This window comes from Engystomops pustulosus, chromosome 3, assembly GCF_040894005.1.
Source record: "Engystomops pustulosus chromosome 3, aEngPut4.maternal, whole genome shotgun sequence".
Classification (NCBI taxonomy): Eukaryota; Metazoa; Chordata; class Amphibia; order Anura; family Leptodactylidae; genus Engystomops; species Engystomops pustulosus.
The window spans coordinates 169,982,148-170,003,424 of NC_092413.1; the positions used below are offsets into that span (position 1 = coordinate 169,982,148).

General features: G+C 40.7%; 1 protein-coding gene across 1 annotated transcript; it reads right to left on the minus strand.

Annotated features, from left to right (window-relative positions):
* Window positions 1-427: 427 nt before the first annotated feature.
* GMPS (guanine monophosphate synthase) lies at window positions 428-21,123 on the minus strand. Its single transcript, XM_072142952.1, has 16 exons — window positions 20,929-21,123; window positions 16,208-16,389; window positions 15,321-15,435; window positions 14,909-15,006; window positions 14,614-14,717; window positions 10,834-11,027; window positions 10,577-10,742; window positions 8,488-8,639; window positions 7,388-7,561; window positions 7,195-7,300; window positions 6,775-6,890; window positions 4,998-5,123; window positions 3,798-3,913; window positions 3,509-3,639; window positions 2,180-2,352; window positions 428-985 (listed from the first exon to the last, which is right to left on the minus strand). Exons 1-16 carry the CDS (start codon window positions 20,953-20,955, stop codon window positions 884-886), a joined length of 2,082 nt encoding a protein of 693 aa, XP_071999053.1. The 5' UTR covers window positions 20,956-21,123; the 3' UTR covers window positions 428-883.
* Window positions 21,124-21,277: the final 154 nt, after the last annotated feature.

The window sequence follows — 21,277 nt, forward strand, 5'->3', positions numbered from 1 at the left end:
TTTGACTTCTAGGGGACTTCTGGTCAGTAAACAGGACGTATGAAACCAGAAACTATAAATCAGATAAGGGGACCTCTCAATTCCTTGTTCTGTTGATTGCATTCTTCCGTGTGCAGGACAGAGGGGAAGCCCTCTTCACCACTATTCTTGGCGTAAAATGGAGAAGGGAGGGGGTGAAGAGGGCTTGCCCCCCCCCCACTCCATTAAACGCAGAGATCGGCCCAGTTCAGTGAGACCACATGGGCTCACACGAGTGTCGTGAGGTGCCATAGAGGTCTACGAGGACTGTGATGCAGCCATAGAAAGGGCCTCTATACGTTCATGTGCAAGGTGTTGCCAAAGATGTATTTTTTTCTAAAATTAATTAATAAAATAGAAAAATGTTATCAAATCTGCAAGCTGCCAACAATTCCCAGACATGTGCGACTCAATTTGGCAAAATATTTATTTATAATAAATCTGTTCAAAAGCAGTTGGTCACATCAGTTCTTCATTTTACATTATTGGGCTATTACAATGCTATTGATAAACGTATATAAATGAACTGCCTTTTTGTACATTTTACAAAAGAAAATAACAGAAAAAAAAAAGTCAACAACAGAAACACATGGAAAAAAGAACAGGCGGATTCCGTAAAAGACGAAAGGCAAAGCAGGACGTGTTGTTTGCACTCAGGCAATCGCTGCCATTATTGTTACCCGTACAAGTCCTCTGCACCGATAATGCAACAAGACTTTAGTTTAGGTGCAGGCTCTGAGAACGGAATCAGATGTCATGTACAGCACAGCAGCTCCAGAACAACAGTACTGCATGTCAACACTGGGAATGGTTTCTGATAGAATTTCAAGCTGCACACAGTACTTTATACACCAAACACACAACATTACTCCCATTCAGTAGTTCCAGGGGGCTTTGATGTCAAATCATACATGACTCGAGAAATTCCTGGGATTTTCTTAATTTCAGTCACCATTTTCAAAACAACCTACAATGAAAAAGAACAACGTAAACAATTAACCCTTCAAGAACCTCGGCCATTTTAGGCCTCACAAACCTAGCATTTATTTTTGTCCTCCACATTCAGAAGTCCATTTTTTCCCTTTATTTCTTTTGCAGAAGAGTTAAAGGACATCTACCACCAGGATGAAAGACTGTATGCAAATGAGCCTATGGAGCCTGGAGCCCCTCAGTCTCATTTGCATACAGTCCACCCTGGTGGTAGATGCCCTTTAACTTTTTTTCTGTCCTCTTATCATATGTGGGCATATTTTAGTAGCAAGAGTTGTGCTTTCAATTAAGCAAATTTAGGGTAAATTTATAGCAATAAACGATTAGTAATAATAAAATCTTATGTAAACATTTATATTCTCTTTCTTGGGAGGTGATTGAAACAAAAATGCAGTGTTTCATTGGCTTTTAGGTTAAAAAAAAAAAAAACTTGTGTCGCTCAGTGTATGATATAAACAATTTTATGTGGGTGTATAACAGATCGCAAATATGATTCAGTTTTTTATGTTTACTATTTTTGCACATGGTAGAGGGAGGTGCGGGAACATGCATAACTAGCAACCCAGTGCACCGGACATCTTGTCCCAGCGCTCCGTGCTGCTAATTATAGAGAAGGACAGCGCCTGGATCAAGGTGAAGAGCAACGGGGGTGAGTTTTAATAGGTGTTTTTTTTAATGTTTAGGTGGTTGGTTTCCTTTAAGGTCATGTATGCTGTTAGACGCTACAGTAACTAGCAAGGAATAAGCATGTTTCCTATGGTGACATAACATAGTGATGGCATGTAAAAGTAAATTACATGGATGCAGCGCTACTAAATCAAGCACATGCTGGGGTATGCCTCCTGGAAAATTATCCATTCTTTTTTTCTTCTAATAGCTTATTTTGTGAGAAAAATGTGTTTTAAGATTACACAATGCCCTTTGCCGATGTAAAAAGATAAAACTTAATTTATAATGCTGCGTCCACGGCCACCACACTGCTGGGAGCCATGGGTGCATGTTGCATCAATGACAGTCAGCATCGTCATATGAAGGACATTAATGCCATGAGATGACTGCCTGATGCTCAACAATGTTTTGCAAACCATAAAAAAAAAGAAAACACTTTCATACACACATTTAACTATTAACACCATTGAAAACAGCAAGGAAAAAAAAAATAAAACTATACCTCCTCCGGGATCTCATTGCCTGGTGTAGCAGCAATGCCAGTCATAAAATCACTGGTGATAAAAGTGCGGATAACCACGGACCTCTGACATGACGGCTGTTTTTGTAAAGGATCTCGATCAAAATGTAATGGTGTCAATATGACAGGCATCTGGCTTATCTTGCTGGCATAACCTGTGTGAGAGAAAAAAAGAAGCAAAATAGTATCAAAGGTGCAGGGTTGTACAAGAAATTGGGTTAACCTTAAAAGGGTTGTCTTGAATTTTAAAAATATGGCGTTATTCTTCCAAAAACAGCGCCACGCCTGACCAGGGTTTGTGTCAGTACTGGTGTATACTCAGGTGTATAGAGATGAACAGAGCTGAGCTGCAATAGCATACACTACCCATGGTAAGGAAGGGAGCAGTTTTGAGAAAAAAAGACAATGGGGGACAATGTATCAGTTTTTCTCTATGATGAATTTTTGAGACATTTGCCGGCTTTTTTTGCGCCTTATGTATGATCATGTTTTTTTTACTTTTGATGAATGTTCAGTTTTGCCTGTCCTGGCAGGTGCAAATTTTCACTTTTTTGAGACTTTGTTGCAAATGTCTCAAATCCACATGGACATAAACCATGTGCAGGAGTGGACACTACTGTAAATTTTTGGTTTGAGGCTGAGTCCTGCATTATTAAGTACTCTAGTCACACCCCAGGGAGATGACGACATAGGAGGCTGCGGTCACACAATTCACAATTTACATGTTAAAACAAGATCCACGAAAAATATCCTTCCTTTGCACCTGCCCTGGACCAGGTGCAGATTTGCGCCTAAAAAGTCGCAAAAATAAGCAAAAAAAAAAAGGTGATACATAAGTGAAAAGTCGCACGGAACATCAGGAATATTTAAGATATTCGGGAAGATATAAGGCACTGCACAAGTTGCAGACCAAGGTGTACTTGAAAAAAACGACACCAAAAGTCACTGTGAAAAGTCACAAAAACGACAAAAGTGAGACAATTTAACAAGGTGAAATAAAGATACATGTCCACAACATGTTTTTCGACCTACGGACAAACCTTTTAAAAAAAATGAGATAGAGAAGTTTTCGAGAAAGTGAACAAACCTCATACGTTTTTAAAGGGAATTTGTATGTTATTTCAGCAAAATAACGAAAAGACACAACATATCACAAACTTATTCCTAAATAAAACCGAAAGGTGCCCTAAAACAAGCAACTCCGGTCCTTCTATTGTAAAAATACAGAATGTGTTTACAGGGTATATATAAAGGAGTCTGAAATGTACACATAGACTGTCGTCCTGGCCATATGTTCATGCAGATCCTTACCAGACTCTCTTAGGATATTATGTGCCTCAAAGTCAGCTTGTCGCAATGTGCTGAGCACGCCTGTTGTTAAAAAGGTAGGAGTAACATCAGTGGGGGGTTCTTTCACTGGTGGTCCAAACACATAGACAACTCTAAAAGATATAACATAAGCAAAATTGTGTTAAAACCCATTTCAGAAATATTACAGAATAACTAAATAAAGCCATAAAGCCTTCCACCTGATTCACAGTGGAACAACAGAATTAATTGTAAGCCAAGCAATATGGAGGTTACATGACATGTGACATACCTGTTAATGTTGTGACACATTCGGGGAATTAGTCTGGCTAAGTACATGAGAGACTCCCAGTGTGGGGCGTCTTTACTGGAGATACCACATACATAGCTGTAAGAGCGACAGTCACCCTACAAGAAAACAGAAAACATTTCTAGCCCGTGGAGACAAGAACCTATACAACAATATAAACTCAGTGCTGCTCATTCGCTCACCAGACAAATCTCTTTTGTAATAAAAGCCAAAAATCACACTGTTTAATCACACGTTACTTGTTAACCTCCGAGTGCTCTAAAATATTTAGCCAACCCAGTTAGGCCATCTATAAACAAATGTGCCAAGTATATGGGCCGATCTAGTCACAAAAAAAAAAATCTACTAGGTACCTCACTGAAACCCATTCTTCCAAAATTAAATGAAATCTTTATTGTGTTATTTATGAAAAATGTACAACACCAATCAATAAACACAAGATTAGAATTAAAAATCTACAGCTCTAGTGAGAAAATAAATATACATACATACATACATACATCTTATACTTCTCTTGATACAGTGTGGGGATAAAGATAATTAACACTTCTAAAAACTATTTATTGTGAATAATTTTCAGGATAACAAGAACTTCAGAGGTCACTATTGTTCCACTATGCGAAAAAGTTACAGCTATAGACCAATGTGATACTTTTTAAATAAATAGTGACTATTATATTCAGCAAAATGGGAAGTGAAGATCCCACCACTTTGAATACAAAAGATCATAAATACCAATACATTTAATATAAATGTGTATTTGATGTTATGCTCAACTGAAGAGCCATTCCCATATTAAGGAGGTTTCTATAAAGTCCTAGAATTGGACATTGTGGGCAATAGGAATAGTCAAGTATTTATTCTCCTATAATAGGTAACTTGTATTGCACTAAAAAAACCACTATTCCCTAATAACACTGCATTGCATTTGCTGATATAATTGTTCATTACAATCACTGAGCTGTTAAAAAAAAAGAACATCAATGTGTCACTATATAATAGCTGCTCTAACCTGCACGCAGTTTGTTGTATTTACAGATTGTACTATTTTCCATACAGCCAAACCCTATTAGTCGGACTAGTCAAAAAAGTGTCTAAAAGTCTCTATGAACATGGTGCAAGGGATACAGTGGATTAATAAATACATCTGTGTACAATTGTGTCACATGTACCCCATCTTACCTGCACACCAACAGTTTTAATAGGTAACAAGAAGGCATTCAGTGAATGTAGACTTGTGATGTGCATCAGCTTCTCCTGGTCCTCCTCTGTTGTACATGACTTCACTCTTTGAAGGAGGGTGTGAGGCTGCAAGGCATAATGGAGCGTTCCTCATCACTCAGGCAATTTTCATACAATAAAATGTTATATATCACATCATATATATCATATGATGTGCACTGCTGTTTATAAACAAAACTTTGGGATAAGTCATTAAAATCTAAACACACTTGGCATACTGAACACTTCATGGAGCTATGACTTAGGGTCCTTTCAGACAACCATAGTGAACTGGCTAGGTTTTCAAGGACCAACCCACAGTGCAAAGGATCAGAATATAAGCGTCATAGTGATATACGACTACTTGCATTCACTATGATGCTCCGAGTCCAGTTCCCAGCATTGTGGTCAATCCGTGAAATCTGATCACTACAGTCCTGGGATTCACGGACCACCCACTGGATAGCAGCTTAAGCTGCCACTGCCAATTGGGATACTAAATTGGGAAAAGTAGCAACCCATTTACGGATGCAAAAAAATGGAGGAAAATCCATACACCACATAGTATAAAACAAGCACGCTCAAGATAATGACATAATCATACACTGATATACAATATACAGAAATAATGGGAGTCCTAGAATGTAGTACATGGGTTGATTATTCAAGGAGAAAATGCCTTTATGATAGGGCATCAACAGTACTCATTGACACTCGGTAATAGTATTAATGGGTTATTCTTTATTTGTCTATTTAGTTGGGATAATTGAATTAACAATTAAAAAGAGAACCCGTCAGGCAAAATAACCCCCCTAAACTAAATATATTTTCATAAACTGCCATTAGAAAGCATTGCCTCTATACATACCTGTAAACCTAAGCAATGATGTCCTAAAGCTGTATGCAAATGACCTGTGAAATGTCCAATGAGTCATTAGCATATTCAAGCTGTCCAGCTCATTCATGAGTGGGAGGCACAACCACACCCACAGTGCTTGACTGACAGCATGTATATATAACAGCTCAGAACAAGTCAGGTACTTGTGTAGCTGATGTCTGTGTCTCTGTATATTAGGAGGATGCAGCATGTCAGCAGATGCAGCACAGACACTAGCAATGCTTTACTATACATTACACACAGACATGAGCAGTGGGAGGAGAGAGGAAGGAGGACAGGAGTGACATCACTGTCTCTGACAATGTGATCCACCTCATTTGCATAATAAAGAAATGATGATTTTGCAATGATTAATGTATGAATTGACTAGATAAAGCCTGGGATGGGATCCTTGTGAGCTGCTCCAACAGGTAGTGGTGACAGGACTAGTGACAGAGACCGGATGACAGGTGTCCTTTAAGTGGCAGTGACATTTAAGATCTCTCGTTTTTTAAAAAATCATAAAATCGGATGTCTAATAAGTCCACCTTTATAGATTAAACTTAGTATATATATGTACAGGATGACTATTAGGATAGTACAGAGTTTTTTTTTTTAAAAAGTGGAATAAGTGCCATAAATATAAGCACAGTTATAATTTTTTTTTCCAGAAAAAGCGGCCCAAAAAGCTAATAAACCTGTGTTGCAAATTTTTGCGGATACACATGGATGCACTAAAAATACCCACAATTAGATTTCATGAAAAGCCGGTTTAAATTTTACTGCTGGATTAGAAACTATATAACTAATATGTAGCTTAAAAAAACACAAAGGAAATACATAAGCATAAAACACACATACCTTTTTAACACTTGCTGAATAATCTGCAACTATTTTTAATATGTTGTTTGTTTCCGCAAAGTCTTTGCAGATGTAAGGCTCCTCGGCACATATAACACGAATCGCTAAGCCTGGACCTAAAGAAAAACAAGCGTCCGAATAATTACTATTAAGTAAAAACTGATCTGTCAATTAAAGCAATATAAGAAAAGCTAATAGAAACAAGAAAGTGCCTGCACATTGGAGGGGGTGGTAGGAGGAGAGACAGTCTCCTTGACAGTAGGTTTCTGTAATGAGGCTTCAGCTCTCCAGGATAAACATAAGCCATATGAGTCACATTCCGGAAGTTGGATATCATCATCATAACCCATTGCTAGACAACAAGATTGTATCACTACATTAGAGAAGAGAAAACGGGTTTGGAATATTGCACAGTGATACCTGGGAAGGGGTGTCTGCTCACAAGTTCCTCAGGAAGGCCAAGTTCTCTTCCTAATATGCGGACTTCATCCTTGTGAAAATCTTTTAAAGGTTCTATTACTTTTCCCTAATGGAAATAACAAGGCGCCAAATTTTAGGAGTGTGTACGCGGAGGCCAATTACCTGCTCAGGTACACACATCTACAGACTTTACCTCTTGTCTCAGCTTCCTGATGAGTTCTGTATCGTTGTGATGAGTTTTGATAACTTCAGCTTTGACACTAACAAGAAGAGACGCACTTTCAATAAGATCCGGTCGTAATGTGCCTTGTGCAAGGAAAACTTCTTCAGGGTTAAGGTTCATTTCACCAATAACTTCATTGGCAATCTATAGGCAAAGTAACATCTGTAGGTTAGTAATGCAAAGCTTTCAAATAAAAGTCTGACATTCTCATTACATGAACAATAGTGGCCTAAAATTGACAAGTGAGGAGTAATGGTGCTGGAACATTGAAATAACGGGTCTCTTCTTATGCAGATTTCTATATGGTGCTGTATAAAAGCGTCACAACAAAGATCTCTGGGAACTCATCAACACATTTACAAAATATCCCAAGGCAAATACCATGTGGAATAGATTTTAAACCCTGCAGCATGCCAAATCTTTTAGTAGATAACATCCTTTGCAATAGTGCAAAATGTTCAGTTAAAGGGATCCAGGCACCATATTTTATCACTTAAATACTAGCCCCTTCATGCAGGGTATGAAATATACTTTCTACAATTCCCTTTTTGTAGCTGCAGGAGGAGTGTCACTTCAAGCTACCTTCACTTCTAGAGTTCCTAGAAACATGCTTTTAATAGTGTCTTGTTAGAGATAGGAATCCGGCTTGTGGTTCTGGGAGATCCAGAACTGGGAGAACTGGGAGGCCATAAGGCCTTATGTTATCTGAGAGATCAGATTCTTAACAACACTACTAAAAGCACTGGAACTATAGAAATTAACAGAGGGGAAACTGAAGTAACACTCCCCCTGCAGCCTCCTAATTTGTAACACCTCAGACAAAATATGACTCTTCTCTGCTCATTTTCACATTATTTTGAAGATTTTTTTATTGCGAGATTTCAAATAAATGAAGAATCTCTAGAAAGGACATTTCATTCCCTACCCGATGGGGCTGGTTGTTTAATGTAATCCGGTGGCAGGTTACTTTTATAACAAGCATTGAATTAAATCCCTTGTGCATGTAGAGTAAAGATATCCATCAGAATATCTTCTGCACTTGAAAGCAAGGCCTTGCAAAATATCAATACCTTTACAAAGGTGTCACCAATAATTTTCCTCTTCTCCTCTGGATTTGTGGTCATATTAAGAGTCTTGCTGATTCTTTTACGTGGAGTTCTGTCCTCATCAGATATTGGCAATGTTGTTGTACCGTTATAAAATGAATGTGCTGCATTCACAACTGCGTAGGGAATGGATGAGAGATCACTGCTTATATGTTCATATAAAGGGCAGGGTAAGAGCATATCAAGTAATAACGAACATGCCATCATGAAACACTTAACATAGAGAAAACTAAGTGGGTCTGTTGGTTAGCACTTAATCACACTTTGTTGTAGTAAAGTTAACACAAATCATCTCGGCGCTTTGCGCTCTCCGTCAACTCCATAGAGATTAATGGAGCAGAACGGTCATACACGGCTGTCTGCTCCATTAGTCTGACAGAGCAATGAGGAGTCCGAAGGTGGTACATGGGACACCATCGGACCCCTCATTTTCGTGATCTGTGGAAGTCTCATCACTGAGACCCCCACCGATCAGCAAGTTAGGCCATATCCTGTGGGTAGGGCCTACCCCTTTAAGAGGAAGCATTACCACTCTCTCAGCTTTCTAAATCTCAGAACTGGCAGAATATTGGTTTAGGACATTAAAGAATGGAGTTATAGCGTTACGCAATCAGAGTTTTTAAATTGGTGTAAGGCAACACAACAGAAGGTTGGGCATCCTATTCAATATCAAACCTAGGACTGTGTAAATATAAAAGGAACCTGTCACCAGGGACCTCATTTTCACTAAAGACAGGTTGCAGAAGCCCATTACTCCTACATTACAAAAATATCTTACTGCCTTCTCTAAGCATTTGCATTACAATATAATTGTGTGTTATAACTTACCTTGCCCCCTGACAAAATCCTCTGTGTATTCCTAGGGGTTGAGCTTTGGTTTTGATGCATTTCAAAAAAACAACACATGACTTGTCTGTACTGCAGACTCCTCAGCTCTCAACCACCTGTGTGCTTCTTTACTGTAACAGAGCTCACAGTGTGGCGAGTTGACATGAGTAGGGGAGAGAGGAGCTGTATAAGAGCACTGAGGTGGGGGCTGAGAGCTGAGGATTGAGCATTTTTTTTAGAAATGCATCTAAACCAAAGCTAAATCAAGTGGGGTTTTCCCACGAAGGCAAGTTAGGCCAGTTCTCGCGATCTGCGGGGTTCTCAGCACTGAGACCCCCAATGATCAGCAAGTAAGGCCCTATACCGTGGAAAGGGCCTAACTTGCCTTCGTGGGGATACCCCTTTAAAATACACAATTATATTGTAATGCAAATGCTTACAGAAGGCAGAAAGACATATTTGCAATGTCGCTGTAATGGGCTTCTGCAACCTGTCTTTAGTGAAAATGAGGTCCCTGGGGACAGGTTCCCTTTAATGTAATCGGGTACTAGTAGGGCGACCCTAGGTGTAATTCTAAACAGTGTGGGTGGGGACTCTTAAAGACACTAGAAGATAGCTTTGTCCTATGAGATGCTGTGTGCTGACAATGTGCTTAGTTTATCAGGGACAGGGTTTATCTACAATTTTATTTAGCTTCTTAATATTATACTAGCATCTGACACAAAAAAAAAAAAAAAAAAAGAGATCAGAGTCACCAGATGGATATAAGACACAATGACACTCTCAGCTCTGCTTTAAAGACCTTATCTGTCTGTAGATTAAGTCTCTTGCTGGCAGGGAGTACCCGTGTCTGAGCTGTCTTGTAATACAGGTGGAGGGGCAGGAGGCAGATAGCACTGCATCACCCAGACAAGGGAAGAATCCGACCATAGTTAGAAGATTTACAGTCGTATCCAGGGACAACAAAAATTGTATACACCAGGACAGATACACATGTTGGAACTATATCTGTGAAATGCTGTTTTTTTTTTTTTTTTTTAATAACAGTGAATTAAAGAATGTGTTATTTTTTCATCCAGAGTATGTCTAAGAATACCCATTTAATATATCAAATAATATCAAGAAATGTATGGATCCTAAATGTAACAGTAAAGCATCAGCGGTTTTTTTGTGTGACTAGACCTCCTAACAAGAACAGAGTTTAATATGGTAAAAAAAAACAGACCTTTTACTTGGATGCCCAACTTTTTCAGTGCTTCCTCCACAGACTGACTCTCCCTTTTGCGCATAAATCCATTGTCTATATGAACTGCAATGACTTGATCTTGGTTTAAGGCTTTGTTCAGCAGAGCTGTGCAGACTGTGGAGTCCACTCCCCCACTCAACAGTACCTGAAAGGGAGAACCTTTGCATCAGTATGTGTATGATATAACCAGGAGATCAGGTCTTTATGATCTTTACACACATTCATTTATTACTCACCAAGACCTTGGATGAACCAACTTTCTCCTTAATCTCCCGTATACATTCAACCTCTCTATTCTGAACTGTGAAGGTGCCGCTGCACCCGGCCACGTCGTACAAGAAATTCTTCAACATGACTTTGCCATTCTCAGTAAGGCCAACTTCTGGGTGGAACTGTACACCATACAGCTTTTTGGATTCATTTGCAATGGCTTTAAAATGACAGCAAGAAACAAAATGACATATTAAATAAATAGATATATAAGCTGGGGCTAATACATGTGGATGCACATGATAAGAGTTTTCCACTATTGTCTTCCCAACACTGATGGAAAGAGGTGACTGCGGTTAAGACAATCTCTACAGAGCTAGGAAGTGTTTAACCCCTTAAGGACGCAGCCATTTTGTAGCTTAAGGCTCAGTCCCATTTTTTGGATTCTGACCTGCGTCTCTTTATATGGTTATAACTTTTGAACACTGTTACTTATCAAAACGATTCTGAGATTGTTGTTTCCCCACATGTTGTACTTCATTTTAGTGGTAAATTTTGGCTGATAAGTTTTGCGTTTATTTACAAAGAAAAATAAAAAGATGAATTTTTAGAAAAATTTGCCATTTTCGTAATTCGAAATCACCGAGTTTCCGGGCAGATCGATTTACCACCTAAATAACTTGCCGAATAACATATGTCTACTTTACTTTTTCATAATTTTTGAAATGTCTGAATAATTTATTTTTACGTTACGCGGCTTACAAATCGAATAGCTATTTTCAGTATTGACTATTTTGGGGATAAATACTCTGAAATTAAATTTTACATATTTAGCATTAAAACCCCCTATATAACCAACCCATTTTCAAATCTGCACCCCTCAAGCTATCAGAAACCGCTTTTACGAAGATTGTTAACCCCTTGAGATCTTCATAGTAATTGAATCAAAATGGCGGTGAAATTTAGAATGGTCAAATTGTGCCGGTTATACGTTCATTAAGCCCTAAAATTTACACATTTCCAAAAGATAAAAAGAGAAAACCCACCATAAAATTTGTTCTACAATTTCTCCTGAGTACAAAGACCCCCAACATGTGACCGTTACTTGTTTTATGGGGGCACAGCGAGGCGCAGAAGGGAAGGAGGGACCTGCAGCTGCAAGGATTTTAGTTTTCTCGTTGCCCCCTTTTGAAGGCTATAAAATTTTCACTTTTCCGTTATTTGGGCCATGTGACGGCATTTTTTTGCGGGATGAGATGCTTTTTCCAGTGTTACCATTTTGGGGTTGGTATCACCTATTGTTGAAAATTTAGGAACTTTTTTTGAGGTCATGAGTAGAAAAGCATCAATTCTGTACTGGATTTTTTACTTTTTTTTCGTTTTCACCGTATATCCTAATAATCATGTTATCTTTATTCTATGGGTCTATACGATTACGAGAATACCAGACATGAATATTTTTTCTTATGTTTTACTAAATTTGCCAAATAAAACCCTAATGTGGGGAAAAATCTATCATTTTTGCATTGCCGTCTTCCAAGTGGCATAACATTGTTACGTTTTTGGCTACAGAGCTGGTTGATGGCTTGTTTTTTGCGGGACATGTTGTTCTTTGCAAAGGTATCATTCTGGAGTACATATGTTTTGTAGATCACTTTTTATTGCATTTTTAGTGGGATATAATAGGTAAAAATCAATTTTTGGCGGGTTTTAAAGTTTTTTTTTACGGCATTCATCATATGGGTTCAATAGTTATTTAGTTTTATTCTACGGATTGTTGCGGACGCGATGATACTATATATGTGGGGTTTGTGTTATGATTTAGACTTTTTTGAGCGTTATATGTCTCTTTATATGTTTTGGGGCTTATGGGCATTTTTAGTGATTTATAAAGTTATTTTTTATTGAAATTTTTTTTTTTTTTTTTTACATTTACCATGGGATATGAACAAGCAACCATCTGATTGCTTGTTCATGATAATACTCTGCAATACTCATGTATTGCAGGGTATTAGCAGTGTCAGCCTATGCAGATGCATAGGCTGACACTTTGCCTTTAAGATGACGTCACAGACGCCATCTTAAAGGCACTGCCTTCAGGCTTCTCTGGGGTCCCGATCGGACCCCAGAGGTGCCATAGCAGCGATTGGCGCGTGGGGTAAAGACCCCAGGAAGGCATGTTAAATGCCGCAGTCGCGTTGACCGCGGCATTTAACGGGTTAAACACCCGCGATCAGAGCCCACTCTGACCGCGGGTGTTAGCCAGGGATGTCAGCGATAGATTACTGCTGAAATCCCGCGACCCCTGATGCCGGTTGAGCTGCTGTGCAAAGCTGAACCGGCATCGTGTCTGCGCAGTAGCTGTTATGCGCTGAGCGCTATTCGCGGGACTCAGCGCAGTACAGCTACGGCGCACAGCGCTAAGGCACATTTATAACATAATATAATAAGAAAATCTACCATCAAAATCCATCATGATAAACCAGGGACACTTACTCATTGATGCCATCACAGTGACTATGGTAACCTTCTTATGTGTTATCCATGGACTCTTTCCTTCTAAATCAACTTTTAAAATTATGCTAATGAGCCTGAAAGGCTATAGGGGCAGTTTCCAGAACTGTTCCACAGCCGCCCCCCCCCCCCACCCCTCGCTCCGCCTGGGCACTTCAAAGATAATTTAGAAGGAAGGAGGCCATGGATAACAAATATAAGAAGATTACAGTCACAGTGCCTGGGTCTATGAATAAGTGTTCCTAGTTTAGTTTATCTTCATGTCGGTAGATTTCCTTTAACATAAACTTGATAAAAAAAAAATGTAACTTCTAGGAAGTTATTTTTACCGGTTTAGAACAAGGGTCATTTGCCACTTCAGGACCAGACACAATGAGATAGATGTAAAAAAGCTGGTGAATACACCAGTGCTGATTTCGACTCCACAGTCTTATGCTGGATGATTTATCCCGAGTAGTGAAATAGCTGTTCTAAAGTGCAATTCTACAGTTCTAGTCTAGTTTTTGTCCGCATTTTCTGTCAGTCTCCTCTCCTCCACACTAATGCATTTTCCTTCTTACTTCCGGCCATGTGCATTAAGCAGGTGGGGGGGGGGGGATTGGGGGATGTATAGAAAGAATGCATAAGGAGACACATACACACACAGGCTGCAGCTGCCTCCTCTGCCTGGGACTCACCCCACACTGGCAGGTCATGCAAATTAAACTTACTTAGGCTTAGAAGCAGATATTGTAGATAAACAATTATGATTTATACAGATCACAGTAACCTAACCCCCCCCCCCCTCAAAAAAAGCACTTGGTTGCTGTGTATAAGAAATAAAGACCGGATTAGTGAATACAAACTTACTTATATTTGCCCCTTTCCAGTGTGGTGCCATCAGTTACTGCTGGCCTTTCTGTGTATACATAGACTCAGCACAATATGTACCCACTACAGGCTGCAGATACGGCCTGTATTCTGCTGTAGTGGGTGCATGCTGTCAACGCTTAGTCACTGCAGTGCATATGCACACGTAAAACAGCCATTGGTGGGTAGGTTAAGATGGGCAAGTATAGGGTGTATACTTGTATGAGCCAATATAAAAAAAAAAAAAAATATGTGATGGTTGCGATGGGAAGGGGGTAATGTTCATTTACACCAGGAAAATCTCATGATCTTGTTACGGATACTCTTTATACAGGCAGAAGGAATAAAGAGCATGAGAGGTCTCTATTTATAGACATGAATGTACAAGCAAGAGGTTTAGTTTAAGGCTACAAATAACCACATGTAGAATTGAAGACACATACCTGCTACTATGTTTCCAGATTGTGCAACAACCTTAAAACCATCCGCTACCTTGTCCACGCTGTCCCCATGGGTCAGCAACACAACCTCCTCTTTCTGCAGGCCCCTGAAAGCAAATATTACAACTATAACAGGAGCATCCATGAAACCTAATGGGCAGAGAGATAACATCTCAGATGGTGAGAACCTGGAGAGGCCATCTAACACCAAGTACAGGCTCACTAATGAGGCAGGTTAGGATTATCACCATATAGAACATCAGAATAAATACTGCCCTAATGTCAGATCATCTCCTACCTGAATAGAGAACAAGTGTTGTCAATGCCGATGCTGAACACTCCATCCTCCCTTACATTCTTCTTATGTACGGTTCCTCCAAACACTTTATTCATCATCTGTGGGGAGAAACAGGAAAAAAAATCAGCATGGATGTTTGAAGGAAAACCTTATTTTACTGCCAATGGTCTTTCCCAAGACACAGGCAGTAAAACTCCAGATTACTGCCCTGACCATTATCTAACAAGGTAATCATTCAACCTTCCAATGTGTATGGGGATATCCTAAAAAGGCAGATGCGCAAGGTGGGAGAATCCACCACCATTTGTTGCAGTAGTGGCTTAAACCCCCTTTTCCCACTCCACATTTATAGGTAGGTTGTGAGAGAGCATTCACCCTCAACAATTGTGAAACAAGTTCTATATGAACATACCTGCATGCCATAACAGATCCCAAGCACCGGCTTTCCAATGGTGAAGATAGCAGAGTCAAACCATGGAGCATCTTCAGCATATACCGAGTTTGGTCCTCCTGATATAATGATTGCTCTGCAAGAATAAAAATGAATTAAAAAAAAAAAAACACACACACTAATAATCTACACTAAATATCCATTGCATAAGTTAAACACTTGGGACCATTAAGGTTATAAAACTCTTAATAGACACATAATTATTTAATAGACTTAGAGCTTTGATCAGATAAGTGTAATAAGACATACACCTCAGTACAGCTTTGTCATGAAATAAACTTTTACCAAATTCTGTGTCCCTATGTCTGACTCCTGGGGTCCCCACCAATCGGGAGATCAGGATTCTTGAGTCCCCCCAACTATATGAAGAAGTACTGAAACTCTAATCAGTTCTAAGGGACTGTGGGGGATAGTTAAGTCCTGTACCCAGCTCCATCATCTCTATAGGGGTGTCCAAATCTCTTTTCATATACTATGAAAAAAAAAAAAATATGATACACCTTCAGGGAATTTCCCTTTAAGACATGGAAGAACTTTAATCAGTCAACCCCATAAATAAGTGAAAAACATGTGATAAAGCAGTGGGAAATTACGTTTTTCCGGAATCCTTGCTGACTGTCATAACCAAGGTCAGAAGATGGATCAGAACTTTTCCTTACTTTAATCTTCCAAAAGCTTATAGCCACAACATAAAGTGTGTGGGAAAGAGATAAAGATATCTCTCCATCCTGCAAAACCCTAACACAGAAACATTTCAAGGTTGTGAGAACCCCCTGAATTATAGACAGTTATAAAGCATAGCCACTCGACACTGGAGAAGGTCACAGAGATTCACACAGGCCCCTTACCGGAATCCCTGCTCTCGTATAGCAAACGCCGGGGTCTCCAGTGGATAGATTTCTGACTGCACAAAGAACTCTCGGACCCGGCGGTCGATGACTTTCCCATACTGTGCGCCAGCATCCAGAATCACCACCGCCCCCTCGTAGTGATGCTGCCCATCCTTTACTTCTGCTCCAGACTTGGCAAGCTAACGAAATAGAAAATACTAAAATTATAATTCCCCCTATGGACAGGATGACACAATATTACACACCCGACATGTTATACCTTGGCCATGACTGTGTAGGAATACAGTGAGCTGCAAGAATGAATAAGGAGGTACTACGGAAGGAGGGGCTGATAGATGGGTGTAGACACTACCCCCTATGAAATCAATGAACAGAGGGCGCAATGTAGACACGTGACTGTCAGACACATAAGGCCATCAATGAATCCAAAAAGTGTGTAGGACAAGTTGTAGTGTGGAGTAATCCAATTATAAGCAGGAAGGGGAATGAGCAGCCATGCCTGGACCATGTGAGAGCGTGACGGCTCCCGAATGTCCTAACATCATTATCTAAATAGGATTCACGGAGGAGAATCACAAGATTTCAATATTCTCTGTCTTCATAAGTCTTATACTCAAACATAAACATTAGATAACCTGTGTATGTGGATGATGGATTTACTCAATGTCCGCTAGTTACTTAGACCCCTCTTACTACTAACACACGCAGTCACAACTGTCTGGACTCCAGGGTGACCGATATCTGAAGTGTGTGACTCGATTATGTGTGATCTGGATCATGTAATGTGTGCACCAACATGATGAAATACTTCTGGTCCTACTCAGAAAATACAGTTCTAACTACATAAAGTTTTTCTACGGCAGCCAATGAGATTGCAGCTTTAATCTGTTACAAGCAAGTCTGAAAATGAAAGTATTGCACACCACATAAAAGATGTGCGTGTCAGGCGGCCTGCAGCACCACATTACAGTCTGCCTTTCCCTTGGAAAATGATCGCAACCACCAAGTAACTATGATAAATCTATCCGTCAGTGCCCGCTCCTACCACATCATCTTGTTAAATGGGTTAAACATTGACATTGAATTCTCTAAACCTTCAAGCGTCCCTCACCTTCACCTGTGAATACATCAGCAGGGTGGTGAATACTCGAGGAGGACCCAAAATTCTGGGCACTACAAGTCATGTAATTCTCATCTGTTAGAAATTTGTCCCTGTGCAGTTGTCTTGGAGCAGGTAGGTGGAGGTATAGCTGCAATGACCCTTTACCTCCTACAAAGGAGCCTATGAGGCTAGAGACACTAGAGAGGGGTTGTCTGTCTTGATAACAAGAGAGAATTTAGAGCGGAAATAAATTTAATCCAGGAGTGCAGGGAGCATAATAGCAGCCATGTATGTGGAGAAAGAGGAACTTTATCAGAAGTACATGCTGCCTGCAGATAGGACACCATGTACAATCTGCTCAGTTCCTCCTGCTCCATAACATGCTGCCTGCAGATAGGACACCATGTACAATCTGCTCAGTTCCTCCTGCTCCATAACATGCTGCCTGCAGATAGGACACCATGTACAATCTGCTCAGTTCCTCCTGCTCCATAACATGCTGCCTGCAGATAGGACACCATGTACAATCTGCTCAGTTCCTCCTGCTCCATAACATGCTGCCTGCAGATAGGACACCATGTACAACATTCTCCTCCTCCTCTATAAAATACTGCCTGTATTTGGGCAGCACGGTGTCTCAGTGATTAGCACTACAGCCTTGCGTCAATGGGGTCCTGGGTTCAAGTCACATCTAGGTAAACATCTGCAAAGAGTTTGTATGTTCTCTCCATGTTTGGGTGGGTTTCCTCCCACACTCCAAAACATATTGGTAGGTTGATTAGATTATGAGCCCCATTGGGCAAGCTCTGTGCAGCGCTGCGTGTGCACTATATAAATAAAGGAATTATTATTATTAGAGCAGTTTTTTCATCCCTTTCTTTCACATGTACATTAACTACCTGCATGGAGCGTTTTTGCATGTTTACCAAGCGTTTGGGTGGTTTAAAGTCATTTTACTTTATTTCTGGAAGTGTAAAAAAAAAAGTGTAAGCTGTGAAAATGTAAACGCACCGCATGACCACATCCCAAGAGTGTTAAAGGCCAAAGCTTCATGGTATTGAAAAGTGAATGATACCATTACATTTGCTGAGATATGGAGGGTCATGTGACCACAAAAAACATATCTAGTGTTGGATTCCATGCAGAAATCCTCTTAAAGACATTAATGTCTAAACAATTATACCTGACAATTTATGAGTTTATGGCACAAGATCACATCTTAGGATGTCAGCAAAGAGCCCCAGCCTGAAGTATAGGAGAGACTTCTCTACACAACACCCGCAGAAGTTATCTGTCAGCAGATTTTACCCCACTAAACTACTAGCTGGTGAGGTATGGAATGAAATGGAAATTCTAGAATTCCATCTTATGTGAAATTTCACCCATTTACCTATAAAAATATCTCCCCACAGTGAGGAAAAAATATGACTCTTCATTTTCACATTAGAGGAGTCAAATTTAGTGGATGTAGGGGAAGTGTCACCTCATAACCCCCTATATTTTGTACTATAGTACCTAGAAACATGTTTTGTGTGTCATATTAAAGATTTCTTTCAGATCACATAAGGCTTATGGCTTTGTGAGCCGCAGAACTGGATGGAGACAGCTAACATGCAATGCAAGCTGCAAATAAAGGTGCAGTTCTCGCCTATTTTTTAACTGTCCGTTTGTCCAGTACTGTAGTTACAGAACCATAAGACAACATTCACACTGCCGCATGGGGGATGCATTTACGGCCGATATACGTCCCCCATAGACGGCAATGGACGCAAGGCACCCCACGGGAGCGGTACAGTGCCGCACACGTGTATTACGGCGCCTTGCGTCATAAATCCCTATGGAGAGGGGAAGGGGTGAACAGCGCTCACCTCCTCCTCTCCCCGGTGGGCAAAGGCAGTGTGCATGTAGCCTAAGCCTGATGGGATCTTTAATGTTTCTCTAGAACAGAAGATAGGGGATCTAAAGTGCCACTAAACTTGACTCATCTCATGTAAAAATGATGTGAGAAGAGTCAGATTTGCCTGAATTCAAAGGAATGGATGAGATTACACAAAAGAGGGAACTCTAGAAAGGCCATTTCATACCCCACCCGAGAGGGCAAGAAGTTTTATACGGTAAAATCTGGTGTCAGGTTCCTTTAACCTAATGCTGTACAGAAAAGGGTGAAATAGGCCAAGCGGAACACAAAAGAAAAACACTATAAAAGTGTCGAGCAGTTAAAGGGATCTTTATCGTCTTTTATGGTAATAAATTGTGGACTAACTTTAGTCTTCACAGGAGACTACTGTATCTAAAGATGCTAACAGCATAATATACTCACATTACAGGAGGCAGGAGGTACAATACATTACAGGAAATAATTCAGTCTAGTAAAATGATGAGAGCCTGGAAGATATCCCAAGTCTACTCCAGACAACCTGGAGTGGGGGAGGGGGAATTGAAGGTCTCAAACTCTCAGGTGGAAGGGAGTTGTGTGTACTTTTCTACAACCCATTTAATCCTACAGAGACTGAGAAGAGCCCTAACCCGAAATGTGCACCCTCAGCGTAGCATATTTTACAGTCCAAAAAGAGATAGATGCCAACCAAAACTTTTTTAAGTGAGCCTGGTATAATGTCTGTCACCCTAGATTGGACGCCTGCCAGCATGTTGGAGGAGCACTGCTCAGCAGAGATAACCCTGCTTTCAGGTCAGCACTCCTGCCACATCTGATCTCACAGGGGGATTACTGTGTGCACTAACAGGGCAGCATCATTACGCAGCGCTGCACAGAGCTTGCCCAATGGGGCTCACAATCTAATCATCCTGCCAATATCTTTTGGATTGAATATTCATCTTATCCATCCCCTGCAGGGCTCTGCTCAAGCCATGACAGTCTGGTTACCAAAGAAAGCCTTAGACGTGTGGACTAAGAAGTGACAGGGGACTGGTGGGTGACTTATAGCAGATAATGATTTCCTCACTAAATCATGTGGAAATGTCACTTTTTGCTTTAGATCATTCACATTTAGAGGCTACAGGATGATGGTCACAGCTCATTCCTAACTGCCTGTATCTATTTAATATGACACCACTACCATGTGTCACTTCACCTGTAGCCTCTAAACTTGACTCACCTCTAGCAAAATATAACTCTTCTTTTCATGATTTATGGGCAGGTAAATAGGTGAGATTTCACATTTAAAAACATTCTCTAACACTGTTGGATTGGGAAGGGCAAGAGACAAAAAAAAATAATTAAAAAATTTGGCAGGATTGTTCATAGAGAAAATAATGGCTGCTCTTGCCACACACTTGCAGATGAACACAAATATGACACCAGGAGGACAATAGTAAGGTGCTGGCACACAGCCTCCTCATGTATGAGCATAGCCCTGTGTACAATGTGCTGCCCACGTGTGCCAGGCTCCTGTGCCTGACTGCGGGGGTAGGGGCAGCTCCAGATCCCGCCGCAGAGGGGCGCATCACCCCACCCGTGCCCTTATACCCACCCGTCACCCTCCGTACTGTGACCAGACACAAGACCAGGCCTTGTCTAGGGGGCTCCTGACCCCCTGCTCGCTGCTGCCCCCCTCGGTGGAGCCCATTGTCTACACCGCCCCGGTTCATCACTGACCTTGGAGTCTCCGTTACATAGAGCCATGAGTAGCCGCGGGGTGAGCGGCAGGTCGGGGGATGTCTCTCAGAGAGCTCGGCTTTGGCGCCGGATAGAATGGTGGTAGAGAGAGTGTGTGATCCGCAGTCTCTCCGCCTCCTGCTCATCCTCCGCCAGGTGGAGCTCTAGAGCACCAGCCAGAAGACACAAGACTGACGCTCAGGACGCCATATTACGTATGGGCTAGAACCCACTTTGCCATTCTGCCGCTTTGTGTAGGTCAAGTCGTAGCCTATAAAATACAGTGGAACAATATATACTGTCACTAATACGCTTCATACTACAGAGTTTCTGAGAGTCCAGTCAACAT

What these genes read in the sequence shown, in the direction of transcription:
- GMPS (XM_072142952.1), bottom strand. Translation starts at nt 20,955, where the DNA reads ATGGCTCTATGTAACGGAGACTCCAAG. An exon ending in TTGGTGACACCTTTGTAAAG is followed by an intron (nt 7,562 to 8,487) that starts GTATTGATATTT and finishes CTTTGCCTATAG; the next exon opens with ATTGCCAATGAAGTTATTGG. An exon ending in TTAAAACTGTTGGTGTGCAG is followed by an intron (nt 3,914 to 4,997) that starts GTAAGATGGGGT and finishes GTTTTCTTGTAG; the next exon opens with GGTGACTGTCGCTCTTACAG.